Genomic DNA, 14,584 nt, shown 5'->3' with positions numbered 1-14,584 from the left:
GGCTGATAAACTTTTTCTTTGAACAGATTTAGATACATTTGAACTTTATTATATCAAATAAAGCACTGATTAAAGGATTACATTCTGTTTTAAATAACTGAATGATCTATTTTGGTAAGAACACTGTTTTACAGCAGCAGCTAGGCTGTGTTACATACAGCTATATTAGGGCACTGCCAGCATTAAAAACCATGTGTGATGGGCACTGAGCAACTTGGGAAGCTTTTAGCAGTCTATTCGATTGCTTAAAGGCACTATGAAATAATATCTGCGTAACTAAATCAATCCCAATGAGCAAACTCATATTTCCCCCCCCCCCCCCCCCCCCCCCGATAGTCAGGGACAGGAACCAGTCTACTTCCAGCTCTAACCTCGAGGCTATCGCCGTCTGCGCGGTCGGAAATAGTGGACAGAAAGTAAACGGAAGGAAAACAAGGAAGACAGATGAGATGAAAGGCAGAGGGCTTGCAGGTTGGGAGGGGGACATGGACAAAGAAAAGGAGAACATTGAAGGGGACAGGGTAAGCCAGCAGAAACCAAGCCAGCATAAGCCAAAAATGTGCAAAAGATAAGAGAGCAACAAAGGGGAACAAGTTGGGGAAGCTGTGAGAACTCAAAAAGGGAATTAAACACCTTGTCCATTTGGTTTAAAAGGCGTTGTAATCTGATTAACCATTTTACATACTTTCCCTCAGCGCCACTGACCACAATGCCTGCGTATTAAACCAGATTTGTAATGTATGACCACACCGCGGATTGCAAAATGTGTTTGAAGGAGAGAAACTGGCTGGATTAAAAGTGATTTAACCACATGTTTCAACCACTTTTACAGTATGTGTTTGCTCCATTGTGTGTGTGTGTGTGTGTGTGTGTGTGTGTGTGTGTGTGTGTGTGTGTGTGTGTGTGTGTGTGTGTGTGTGTGTGTGTGTGTGTGTGTGTGTGTGTGTGTGTGTGTGTGTGTGTGTGTGTGGTGCTACATGTTGCTTGTGAGCAGAGAACAGCTAATGTGAGTGGAAGGGACCCGGTGTTGGGCCAGACATCAGCTGACTGAACATGCTGGCAGAGCACAACCTCTGTCAGCAAATCACCACGGCAACAGTGTGTTCCCGCCAAAAAAACTCCCTCCATGTTAGTCCGGCTCCAAAGAGACCACACCCTGCTTCAGCTTCCAGTTACTTTAGAGACTTTAGAGATGATGTTATACTGTACCAATCTAACTTTATGCCTTTTATGGGCATTGGACGAAAACCATTAACACAATTAACGCAACGCACCGACACACACGGGTCAGCTGAGGTCACATGCTCGGTGCTTTCTTGCAGCGGTGTTCCTGAGAGTGCCAGCTGCGGCTGTTATTCCAGGTTTTCTGCAGAGTCAGGTTGGTGTTACGAGGGTCCGTTCAGAGGGGCCACTTCATTCCTTTCTGCTTGCCTCTCCCACTCATCGATATCAGACACACCACGGATCACACTTGGGTCAAAGACTTCTCTTAAAAACACCTTTCCCTGGCTCTTGGTCCGTTTTATTCTAATAAAACACCCACTAGGGAAGAGATGAAGGAGAGTTTGACGTAACCCCTGAAGTATTTTTGGGTTAAGTAAGTGAATTTTCCTATGATTGACAGTCTACTTTATACAATTCCATTTGGCCCTTTGTTGCACACAACACCTCATCTGGCTGAACACTCAGGTGAGAACACACTCAAGGAATTATTATTTCTCAAACTAACAAGCTTCAACATATTACAGCAAACATAATTGACAAAGCTGGCATCAAGACAGAAGAAATATACTTTGTTCAGTGACAGACTCAAAGGAGCCACATCAGCACTCACATGCTCTCTTCTGCACTTTTTTAAACTGTTGTTTCCGGAGAGCTTCATCAAGTTGACAATAAAATCACAAGTTGATGATCAGTCGTACGTAATCACATCAATCAGCGCTGACAACGTTAAATTAAAGCTTGCCAAGAAACATAGTAACAAGTATAAAGGAATAACCAGCCATACCTGCAACTGTGCTTTAGAATGGAAACAAAAGTTTGAGTGTTTTGTTTGGGTTTCTTAAAATCACACTTATTATCAAAAGATGCTCTCTGGAGTCAAGGGACAGAACAAATAGGAAAATCCTGAGTGAAATAAATAAGTGAATCATACATCATTTGGTAACTGTGTTTTCTTTGATTTGAGAAATGTGAATAACCTTAGAATAAGCTGTCGTTTTTAGGAAGTTAAATCAAATACAATCTTATAAACCCTGAACATTTGTATTCATGCATGAATCAAGAGTTTATTTACATTTAATTAGTTAAAATTACATTTATTTTAGTTTGTTTTATAGATCAGTTGATGTGAAAGATAAACAGGGAAAACAGGGGATGGCGAGAGGGCAAAGCAAAGGTTTTCTTTACATGTGTTTCAGAATATACTTCCTAATGAACTAAATACATCTATGAGTATATATATGAATATTCAAACATTTTAATCGATATCATTTTCTGGTTGCAAACCTGCATGTGTATTACATGATAGATACAATAAAATGTGGTAATTTGCTTCAGTGTCCACAGTCTAATCACATGTGTTCTCCTTCAGCCCTGCAGCTCTAGGGTTAGATATAAAGGAGAACGGCCCACAGCAGCAGTTTCTGCCTGTACGGGCTGCAGTTCCACACAACCGGGCCAAAACAAACATCTTCCCACAGTCTCCTCTGCTGACATGACTGTGTGCAGGGGAGCCGGAGGAGTGTGTGGCTTGCAGCGGCCACATGTGCACCTCAAGTATCTTTGTGCATGTGTGTGTATGTGTCTGTGTGTTTGTCTGCATTTGCCTAAAGCTTGTGAATTACATATTTATCTTCCCCTGTGACATCTAAATCAGCTCCCCCCTGAGCCACATGCAGCTCCAGAGCCTCCACCACTCGGATTGTGTCCATTAAAAACCCCAGCAGCTCCTTCGCTGACCACACCTCTTTCAGTCCCTGCAGTTAGCAGCTCCTGCACTAAGTGGTGAAAGCATAACATGGACATTTAATTACAGTAAGTCCTGCTGGACAATAGAGGAAAACCACTTGTGTTACTTTAGAACATTTCAAAAAGTGACTTTCGGCAACTTGTAATGTTATAGTATCAGCATATTTATGTTTTATGAACTTAAGTAAGAGTTTTGTGTGGATATTGAAACCAGGAAAACCAAAAAGGCTCAGAATTATTAGCAAAGTCGCCATCTTAAATGTGTTACAGTAAAAGTGAATATTTTCCTCCTTTTCTAAAAGACCTATGAGTCTGTTATTAAAAAACATATCACCGGTGTTTTGTTTTATTTACAAGGCTTACATAAATACAAAACATCCCTGAAGTCTCAGGAATACATATAATAAGGTTCACAAGATAATATAAAAAAATATATTTTTGTAATTTATGTCCAATTTGTCCTGTCATCCACTTTTAAGCTTTAAAGAGGGCAATTTATTTCTAAAATGTGAACATCCCTACTTTGCTGATGAGTTAGAAAGTAAAACATCTGCTGCATAAATTCGTTTTTACATCCGGTCCAAAAGCCACAAAGGTGGAAGACATAGTGGAAGAAAACACATTTAGGATGACAATGGACTGATTTTCATTAGGATTTGTTTAGTCATCTTGAGGTTTCAAAATACCCCCAGGTTGGAAATGCCTGAGTTGCCTCATCCAGTAAGCCCCGCCCCCTCCAAACCCAGACCCCATGTTAACCAGTTGCTAAGTGCCGCAATTAATTCATTTCCTCTTCAGAAATTAGACCTGTTCATTAGGCTTTCCATAACCTCGTATCCCCCCTGAAAGTCTGCTCTGCATGGTTCACCAGCGGCTGTGTGGCTCGTTCAGGGTGATCCATTACACCACACTGAACACTCTGGAGGGGGAGCCATGGAGGGGAGTTTAAGAGAGAGGCCTTGATATAAAGTCTGAAGCTTTTATACTTCTCCAGGGAGGAAAAGAACGCAGCCAGGAGAGAACGACTATTTCTCAGATTTGATCGGCGTGAACCAATCAATCACATAATGTGGAATGAAGTTAAACGTTGTTGTTCAAAGACAGACAAACAGAAGCCTCAGGCTGTGTCTCTGCTCTGACAACGCAGAGGAAGGATGATGCCGTTGGGCTGCAGAGAACTGGTTGAGCAAGCTGTATAAATAGGACCAAGACAAGCTTACACTACATGCAGCCAGAACTTGACTTAACATACAGATGGATTCATTTTCATTTCTGCTGCTTCAAAAGCTGGAGGTCAAACCCTGACAAAGTAACTATCACAGCATTACAAGAAAGAAACTTCAAAGGGACCGTAGTGGAAACTTGCTTTTTGAAGAAAGTGCCCCGAGCAGACTCATTCATCAATCTCCAGCAATTGCACCGAGAGTAAATGTTTCTAAGTTAAGGCTATTCATAATTTGCAAGACCTAACTCAATGCTATAAGACTTCATCTTCAATAATCAATATTTACAGCAGTGATCGGACTCCTGAAGTACTTTTTTTTTTAAAACAAACCATCGGGACTTTCTCCAGGGGGAGAGGATGTAAATGGAGCCTGACAGTGGCGGAGTGTGTGTGATCTGGAGAGAGACTGATGGCTGGTTCCGGCCCATTTGCTGCTGTGTTATTGCTCAGGAGCGAGTCCACCCCTGGGGCTGTGTGAGGAAGAAGCTGGAGCTCGGATGGTTGATGGCTTTATAAATCACAGCCAAGCCAAGGCCGATTTCCAGTCCATAATGTGAATCAAACATGTACTCTAACCCAAACATCAACCAAGGCACACATACACTCATAAAACACTGTTACTTAACTTTTGGCAAGCCCCTAAAAGTATAGCACTAAAACGGGGACAGTGAAAAGTTTAAGTGGGTTAAGGCAGAGTGGTTGATGCTAACCTATTTAGTTGTATAGAAATTCATAAATGCACATTCAAGCTGTTTTTGAAAAAAAGAAATGAAAAAAAGATACCTCTACAAGATAATTAGTCCATAAATCTTGTGCTATCGGTAAGTACTACTTCTTTAGTTGTCACAAAACATTGCACATGCATACAAATCCACACAGAAATGCAACCAATCATGTGCAGACAGACTTCCTCCGTCCCCTACTCCGACATAAATGGGGTCAATCCTACACACACTCGACCACCACTGAAAGAAGATCCCCCAAAATTACCTCTCTGTTGGAGCCTGGAGCTACCAGTGACTTCATGTCTACAGCAGCTAGACTGATTTACTCACGTTCAGCCCTCTCCACTCCCACCGCAACGCAGAAAGCCCATCTCTGTAGCCCCTCACAGCGCCCCGTTGAACATTTACACCATCCCACATCCTACATACCTAACACATTTACCAACTTGGCACCAGAGCTGTCGGGAGAGCACGTTGCGTTATCAGTGACAGATAAGGGAGGTCAGGCAGAGTCAAAGACTCCTTAAACACAGCTGAGCAGTCAGTGTGCTGAGATAAAGGATGGACGACAGACATCTGACAAACACAGCGTCTGGAGACAATGGACTCAGGGTGGAGGGTCTTCAAAACGACAATTAATAAGCCATAAAGTGTGATCAGAACTTGAGCATTTTAATTCAGCCCATGTGCAAATTCAAGCATTGAAAAGAGCTATAGAAAGACAGCAGCAAATGCAATACACACACAGGATTTGATTAATGAACAGTCCCATAAGCAACATTTTCAGGCCCAGTGGGAACAGATAAATATCTTACCAAATCCAAGCCTTAAAATCAGATCCCATAAATCACATTGTAATGCCAGGCATAACATTTGTACTCGTTTGGATCTGGACCTGTGTGCTGGCAATTTTGGTGGGAATGAAAGGCTCCAGGCCACGGTGCTGATTGATCAATTCCTGGTGCAGAAGATGTCTGGATAGCAAGTATGTGTGTGTGTGCATGTGCGTGTGCGTGTGCGTGTGTGTGGTTAATGAATGACAGCCTTGACAGATCAGGATTAGCCCAGGGGCAGGGAACAGATAAAAAGGAAGACCATAATTCTCCCTGTACCACACAGACAAAAAGCTCAAAACAGAATTTATGACGCCAAAGTTGTTTTTCTTCTCAAAACTTTGGAGGCTGAAAATAAGTTTAGAGACTTTGAAGCTCCCTCTAATTAAATAAAGTGCTTCGCCTGTCTAAAAACAAGAACTCATGTATTGTCTGCAAAGTGATTATGGTTCCCTCTCCCTAAATCCATGCTTATGCCAAAGCACATACACCAGATTAATAATAGTAATAGCTACGACACAATGTTTTTACTAAGGCTACCATGAAAGGGTTTGTGGGGTCCTATATTAATATTTACTGTCCACTGGTAGACAAATATTTATAAGTTTGCACCCAATAGCATCATATTCATACCTAGAGATATACCTCTTCTCTGAGTAAAACAGGGCCTATTTCACAGCAAGTCCTTCTGAAAAACAAAGCTATACGTCATAGACAGGACTGAAGTCAAGCTGATCAGTGGGTGGACATTGCTCCCTGGTGGTAGGAAAGTGAAGCCCTCAGTAAAGGTGTTTGGGACTCACCACAGGTGTAGATGACGTTCAGGTACTTCCTGGTGCCGGAGTAACAGGGGTCTCCAAAGTCTCTGCTGGAGGCTCGGACCAGACAGCTCTTCCTTCCCTGGCAGCGGGAGGTCAGAACCTGCAGAGCCACAGACGACTGGCAGTCTGACGGGAAGAGGGAGAACAGGAAGTGATGCATTATTTTTAAGACATCCATACTGATGGAAGGTAATACAGTTGACCTGGTTGTAAAATCCTTCTTTTGCGAAATCATGTTTTCTAGGAAGGTTAATATTAAACACTGTCATTTGTTGCTAATTACGGTCACACACATAGAGAAACATGTGTGTTTGTGAGGACCAGACAGAGTAATGGATGTGTCTCTCATACATCATTGCACAAGCACCTGCCAGCTCCCCTTTGTTCTGCAGCTCTCATCCTCTGTCCAGACAGATGAGGCTCTTCTGTTTCCTTTTTCCACTCTCACTTCCTTCCTCTCCCACATTAATAACAGGACTTCAGAGGAGGATATGCTGAACCGCTGTGCTCGTACTTGAGATATTGAGATAAAGATATTCACTTCATCATTGTATAAAATAAAGAAGAAAGTAACAAAACCTTTTGAGAAGCTGGAACCAGCAATGTTGTGACACTAATGATTGATAAAAGGTTTTAAAAGGCAATTGGTTAAAAAAAGTTTAGTGTTAGTGTGTTTTTTATAGTGAGCGTTACAAAGCGAAAGTGTTTCCAGAGACACAAGACACGTAATTCTTGTAACTAAACTTCAACACTAACTACTAAAATCGGTATTTTTTATTCCACCTCGTGAACTTTAGTGACTCTATTAACTGAGGAGCGCTAATAAAGTGGGGAGAACCTCCCGCTGAGTCCTGTGGGAATGTGGATGGGCCGCGGTTCCACACGGATGCCTCTCACAGGCCCCCACGGCCCATCTAAACCCTAAAAACAACACAAGGGACGAGCCTTTGAAAGTGGACACTGGTCTCTCGCACCGTCTGCCCCGGTGGGCCCCAGAGAGAGAGACGGAGATCAGACAGGTAGAGGGACCTGGCTGGTTAAGGGTTTCCTCACATAAGGGCCACAATGAATTATGGGTACAGGTCAAAGGGCAAATGGAAGCGAAAGAGGGCAAGCCAGTGGTCATGCACAGTATCAACATTGGGAAATTATTGACTTTTAAGAATCATAATCAAACCACCACGCTTTATTTCCGTCAAAACCAGATCAAAGCTTCTCAAGAATGTGAACCTGAATCAACGTCTGTCCACTCGGACGCGGTTCGAAGGGGCAACCGGACACTCCCCAGCTGGAGCCGACACACTGGAATTCCCAACCAGGATGCAATTTGTAGGGAATCCTGTGGGAACCAGTGAGTGTAACTGGATCACCAGTCAGAGACACGGCAAAGGTTAGACAGTTCCCAGTGTCACTTTAAACACAACCGGTTGGATTCACGGATATCGAACTTAAAAGTCTTCAGTGATTTGAGGAAACTTCCGTAATGCTGCTGGCACTTTGATGGATGTGACGCCGGGGAACTGTATTCCCTGGTGCTTTGTACGTGCCCCGCTGCACGTCTCAGAAAGTCTCCAAAGAACTGAATGCAGCTGTTCTTTTATACACCTCTCCCCACGCAGACACACCCCTCATATTGCTTTAGTTCAGTAGAAACGAGTCAAATACGTGCCTGCATCCATTTCCACCATAGAGGAATATGTGGAACAACTTTACAGGATATGTTTATAGAAAATGTATACAGGGTTACTATCCCACTTAGCTGAGCATCCTCCCAAAAACAAATTCATGTCACTGTCATATATGAGAAAGGATACCTCAATTCCTCACAGGAACCAGCAAAAGCTTAGCATTTTTAGTTTTCTTAAGAAATGACTGAAATGATTTGAATCACTGCAGCTCTGACTGAGATACAACTGAGACAGAGGCATCCCGCCAAGAAATCAATTCATGCCATTTAGACAAGTTTCATGACAAAGATATATCAGATATTTGACTTAAAAAGATGTAGCCTCATTTATCTATTATCGTTCTCAACCATTAACTTTGTGTCTATGACTTGTACAGATATGTTTGTGCGTGTGTATCTCAAGTATCAATATCAGTGATTATGTGCCAATGCTGCAGCACAATGATGTGCTTTAATCTCCCTCTTTTTTTCTCTTCATACTGGACTTGTTTGAGCTGGTGTGCCACGCTGAAAAACTTCCTCTCTGACAGGCAGTCCTCTGACAGACAGCCCCCCCCCCCTCTCCATTAGCTTCAGCTTTGAGTCCCTAACTGGGTGATTAGTTGAGCAGGGGGCCCACGGAGGATCTGGTGGGGGTTTCTGGGAAAGATAAAGACTTCTAGAGACAAGAGGAGGAGACACACACATGTATTTATTCTTTGTCCACACACACACACACACACACACACACACACACACACACACACACACACACACACACACACACACACACACACACACACACACACACACACACACACACACACACACACACACACACACACACACACACACACACACACACACACACACACACACACACACACACACACACACACACACTTCTCTGCAGTTTAAAAGAGCATTCCTCAGGGTCTGACCTCCTCTGGCTCTCATTAGCAACTTTAATACAGACGGACAGGCATACACAGTCTTCTCTCTCACACACACAGAGCATGAATTACCCCTCATACCTCTAACCTTTGCCCCCCAACCACCTCAGAGCCTGTGCTGCCACCCTCTTTCCTCCATGCGGCCAACAAGGACCGGCCTATGGTTCAGAAGAGAAGGTCCACAGTCAGAAGAAGCAGTGACTGATGGAAAGGGAGGAGCTTTATTGACAAACACACACTTATTCTACCCTCATATCTGATCACAGAAAACGAAACAAGACAAAAAGCGAAAACCTTCCTTTAAATGACCCGTGGTTGATCGCCCACAGCTTGTCAAAAGTCACTGACACCTGCTAAATCTGAGCACTTCTAGATTGTGAAATCCTCCGCTTATGTCTTCTATCCATCTTGCATGTTTTGATGTGTGTGTGTTGATATGCTGCCCCGTACCAGCAGCCCCACTTGGCTGCTCAGCTCACTTTGTCACATCAGTCATCCGTTATACATCCATCTTGCGTGAAAACATCGTCAAAATTGGCTCGTGTCCAGTTTCCACGGAATTATTCTCACATAATATTATCATTTCATAAGGCAACAGCGTGACAATAACATCTTCAAAAAGTAGCTCTTGTGACCAACAAAAACACCACTGAGCACATCCAGACACACAACCCCCCCCGACACACCTGCAAACACATAAACACAGACACACACAGCAACCTTTCCCAGAAATCTCCCTCAGCTATGCTTCATAACAATCCTCCAGGTTTTCCACCCCCGCACACCTTGCCTGGAATTTCCAAGACAATGGGAGGACAAAAAAAAGCACTCACTCTGACTCACCTGAGAAACGTATCATTTGATAGGTGGGCTTAAGTGACTGTTGTGGGATTACAAGTCTTTCTTTGAGAGAAAAGTGACTCTAACATGTTGTGATAGGGCTAACAGATCTGCACACTGCAGTGATTTCTGTGGATGCCATTAATGAACTTGAGACGGCTCTCCCACACACACATTTACTATGAAAGTAGTATTTGCTCCATCAGGATTTAATTTCACTGTGACACAGTGAAGAGAAGGGTCAGAGCATGTTCATACTTAGTGTCCAGCACAACACACATACAAATACTATTTTCAGCTGTGTTTGTAAGCTGATAGCAAGCTATTTTTCAATCAGAGTCACTTATGTGTTATACATGAGAACATGTTGCTTCATATATTTAAACATCAGATCTGAATTCCAAACAGCAGTGACGTTATGCCTTAAACCTTGCATGAACCTGTTATCCTGAAAAACACTGATGTTCTTGGTAGCTGTAATACAAACATCAGGTATGTTGTTCTGGAGAAGTTCAGTAAAAAAGTTGGCATTAAAGAATTGACTGACTGAAATCCTCTTCTACTTTAGTTGGACAATAGGACAGGTTGAAACCACACATAACCGAATTGTATCTAATCTAGTCGAAAACACACCAACATCCTGCTACTTATCTGTTCTGTTTGCATCAAAGTTAGAGAGAACGCAGATAGGGTTACAGGGAAGCGGACTGCACCCTAACAACTGGAACAGACTTCTTAAAGCCAAGTGTTACATCTGACCAGCAGCTGCGCCTGTTGGGCTTTTAAAAGCTGCTGTGATCACATGAGACACCAGCCATCTCGTGCCTCAGTTTCAAACATTAGCTGTGTCTAAAGGAAACCCAAAAGTGAAAGCGCAGTGGCCTTAAAAAAAAGAAGAAGAACAGAAGCGGTCTGAGACCCTGGATGCCAAGTATGGGGGGGCTATTTAGATGTCAGGAGGTGTGTGTGATGGTAATGGGGCAGATGAGAGAGGAGGGCTGAAGCAGGCCCCTTTGCTTTGAGGATTCTCCATCACTGCCAAGACCTGTCCAACTCCACCACTCCCACCCCACCCCAAAATCCAAGGAGCAGACGAGATCAAAGAGGTCTTACTTCTGTGCGCACATGCCTGCGTATGCACTTGTTTTGTCTGTTATACTTTTCAAGGGCTTTGGATTCAACACGCAACCGGATAGTGGCTCTCTTCAACTCTCTATGGTGGAGAATTGCAGAATTCACAAGCTATAAAAGATTTGCACAGTAAAAACCTCCTCCAAAAGATACTTTCTTTTCGATTAATGTCGAAAAGCCCAACTCTATTTGGCAGGTAGCTTCTGTTTGATTGCAACCCTAGTCTTTGGCTGAAACAGAACTTGTAGATGTTAGGAAAATGCTTGAAGGGATATCAGAAAATAAATCGTCTATAACGATTTCCTGATGCTACTCGCTGTAATGTCTTTCTAACATTAAGCATATTTCACTGGGCAGGTGCAGCCACCTCAGGCAGAAGAGAGTTTGCCAGAGTGGTGCGGTTTAGGAAGATTACTACAACCAACTTTTTTGGCGCAATCAAACACTCATTTTAGGAGACATACAATCAAAATAGGTTCAAAACAAAGTTACGCATAATAAAACCGTCAAGCCCAAAATTATTCTATCCACAAATACACACTCACGCATGCGAGGCCGCACACAAACTTTGACGGGCGGGCAAAAAAGAGGGAAGACAATTTAAAAAGTAATCAACGGTGTGTGTCTGAACTGTCACTCAAGACACCCTCGCTTCCTGATCCTGGTGACACGGGAGCCACATCAAAGAGGAGGCTGACAGGGGAAATCCCACCAGGGCTCCAGTAGACTGTCTGGAACAGCCTGAGGAGGTGTTAGTGGGAGTGTGTATGCATGTGTGTGGGATAGAGAGATAGAGAAACACGCTGTAATAGAAGGGCATTCGGAGTACGCAGACCTCTGCCAACGCTGTTTTTGTGAGTGAAAAATAAAGCACTTAATGCAGAATACACTGGTAAATATAAAGAGGTTATTTGGCACAACTTCCTTCTTCCATGAAAATAGGGCCAGTTCTTTCTCTGTACTCCTTCTGACAGACATACAAACAAACAAAAAAACCCTCTTTGGCAGAGTTGATAACAACAAGGCGTTTGTGTACATGTGAGTTCCTGTAAACACACACAAGGTTAACATGAGACTTGACAGTAAGCACAACTTCTCCTCTGCTCTAATCTGGCCTTTGTACAACTGTAACAGTAGTCCATTTTCCATCAATGCTTGGAGAACTCGGCTACTGTATTTAATCCCGAGTCTGAAACCAGATCTCAGGCCAGCCCTTACTCACCTACCTGTCGCACATTCCTGGTCCACCTGCGAGTGGAGGACCGGCTGAGGTTGCTTCAAAGCAGTCCTCAATGCTCATATAGAATACACACAAAGACACATCCACCTTTCTTTATATCTGTCTCTGATTACCCGGTGACTGACGCCCGTGTCGGACTTTCGACCCTTTGTGTCACCTCTGTCACACACACACAAACACACACTTCAGGGCAAATTCCTGGTGCATTGTTGGAATTGAGAATCCCAAAGAATGAGATTTAGACTTCCTTCACAACTAAAAACACACCTTTTTTCAAGCACACATCAGTTAACTTATACCTGCTCAGGCTACTTATTTACAACATCAGTGTTCACTTCCCTCTACACATTAACGAAACAAAAGGTGGAAGCCAAATAAATGAGCCGGCCAGCAGAGGCCAGGGCAACCATGGTAGCTACGGTTATGCTAATACTTGTCATAGATCCAAGCTTAGAGTCATTAACATTCCCCTAAACAAGGGCGAGGGTACATCTGGATATCCCAAGTAATCACACATGTGCGCACACACACACATACTTCGAGGGAACTCAATACTGTCCCTTTTCTGCGGGCCAAACTCTGCGCTTTAGATGACAGAGACACCTGATCTACATTCCAGCCCATTTCCCCTGGCAATGTGTGTGTGCATGTTTGTGTGTGTCTACGAGTTTAAGTGGTGGTTTTATATATCTTAGTTTGCTTTTATAACAAGATGGAGAAATTCCAAATAGTGATATGTTTGTAAAAGTAAAAATTATCAATGAGTAATCGTAGTGGGAAAGAGTAAACCGTTGACATCCAGGACGGGTGTGGTGGGCAAGTGTTTGCTCAAGAGCCCCTGTGGCTGAGAAGCTGTAGAGGAAATTATCAAATCTGTCAAACCACAACAGCATCTTGAGGCAAAGAAATCAAGTTAAAGAAATTCATGAAGCCAGGAGTTATGAGGCTGCCAGCGTTTGTGTTGTTTGTAGGTACTCGAGCCCTGACGAGTAAAACTCATCAATTAAAACATTTCATTTTCCATCTGCTGGATGCATAATAACGCCTGGTATGCTAGTCCTCCTGAATCATTAATATGTATAAGTACATTAGCAAGACAAGACCTTTTAACAGCATGCAAACGCAAGCAGACTCGATTTGCATTCCCCGCTTGTGTCTTCAAGTAAGAACATCTCATTCGTCCTGACCTCACTCTGACCCAAAGACCAATGCTAGGAATAGAGTGAATCATAATAATAAAGTCAAACAGTATTGGTGTTAATATGATTATCACCTCTTCCCAGACCTCTAAGCATAACGTCACTACAAAACATCAGCCTGGGACCTGATAGGAATACAGTAAAAGGAATTAACTTTGTGAAGAGGTAACTGTAGCCTAAAGCAATACCATGACTGCCATAAACTACATTTAATGAAGCCCAAGTGATGTTAAACTTGACTTGGATTTATTTACACGCACATGGATAAATACAGTATGTGTTGGAAGTATTTGTGCAGTTTTATTCAGTGAGAAATCCAATAAATCAAAAAGCTATTTAGTCACTACTTAGTCTGAGGTCATTAGGATAACGATTTGTAATTTGAAGTATTAGTGTGTTACCTTTTTGAAAATAAATTAAAGGGGACCTATCATGCAAAATGCACTTTTTGATGTCTTTTATACATAAATATGTGTCCCAGCCCCGGCAGTGTTGTAGTCAAGTCACCACTCTTCGAGTCTGAGTCCAAGTCACCAAGGGAGAGTCGTAGTCGAGTCCGAGTCAAAGTCTGAGTCACCCAAGGAGTGTCCGAGTCGAGTCCGAGTCCGAGTCACCATTACCTTTGTTCGAGTCCGAGTCCAAGTCCGGGTCACCTAAGCAGAGTCCAAGTCAAGTCCGAGTCACAAGTCTTCATGTATTAATCTTCGTGGATATATGTGTTGAAATGTAGCTGCTCCACTACATTGCTTTTATCCTGTCATGTTATACTAATCTGACTATTGAACTGCTGTGAAGCGAGTTTGGCTACAATTCTTGTAATAGGTGCTATACAAATATAAAACTTGGATTCGAGTCCGAGTCCAAGTCAACGTACGCGAGAATTCACGAGTCCGAGTCCAAGTCATCGTGCACGAGAATTCACGAGTCCAAGTCCGAGTCGTGTCAATCACTGCGCGAGTCAGAGTCGAGTCACGAGTCCTG

At 43.0% G+C, this 14,584-nt stretch overlaps 1 protein-coding gene across 3 annotated transcripts in view; it reads right to left on the bottom strand.

Moving 5' to 3' along the window:
- The window catches only part of eva1aa (eva-1 homolog A, regulator of programmed cell death a), a 224,794-nt gene that overhangs the window by 32,345 nt on the left and 177,865 nt on the right, over window positions 1-14,584 (bottom strand). For all 3 annotated transcript variants that reach the window (XM_079644109.1, XM_079644108.1, XM_079644107.1), the window contains one exon: window positions 6,557-6,700. In XM_079644109.1, coding sequence (XP_079500235.1) covers window positions 6,557-6,700 — 144 coding nt within the window. The remainder of the gene's footprint in view (window positions 1-6,556; window positions 6,701-14,584) is intronic.

This window comes from Notothenia rossii (genome assembly GCF_949606895.1).
Source record: "Notothenia rossii genome assembly, chromosome: 8".
Classification (NCBI taxonomy): Eukaryota; Metazoa; Chordata; class Actinopteri; order Perciformes; family Nototheniidae; genus Notothenia; species Notothenia rossii.
Note: the sequence above shows the minus strand (reverse complement) of the source record. Positions and strands in the feature narration are given on the sequence as shown.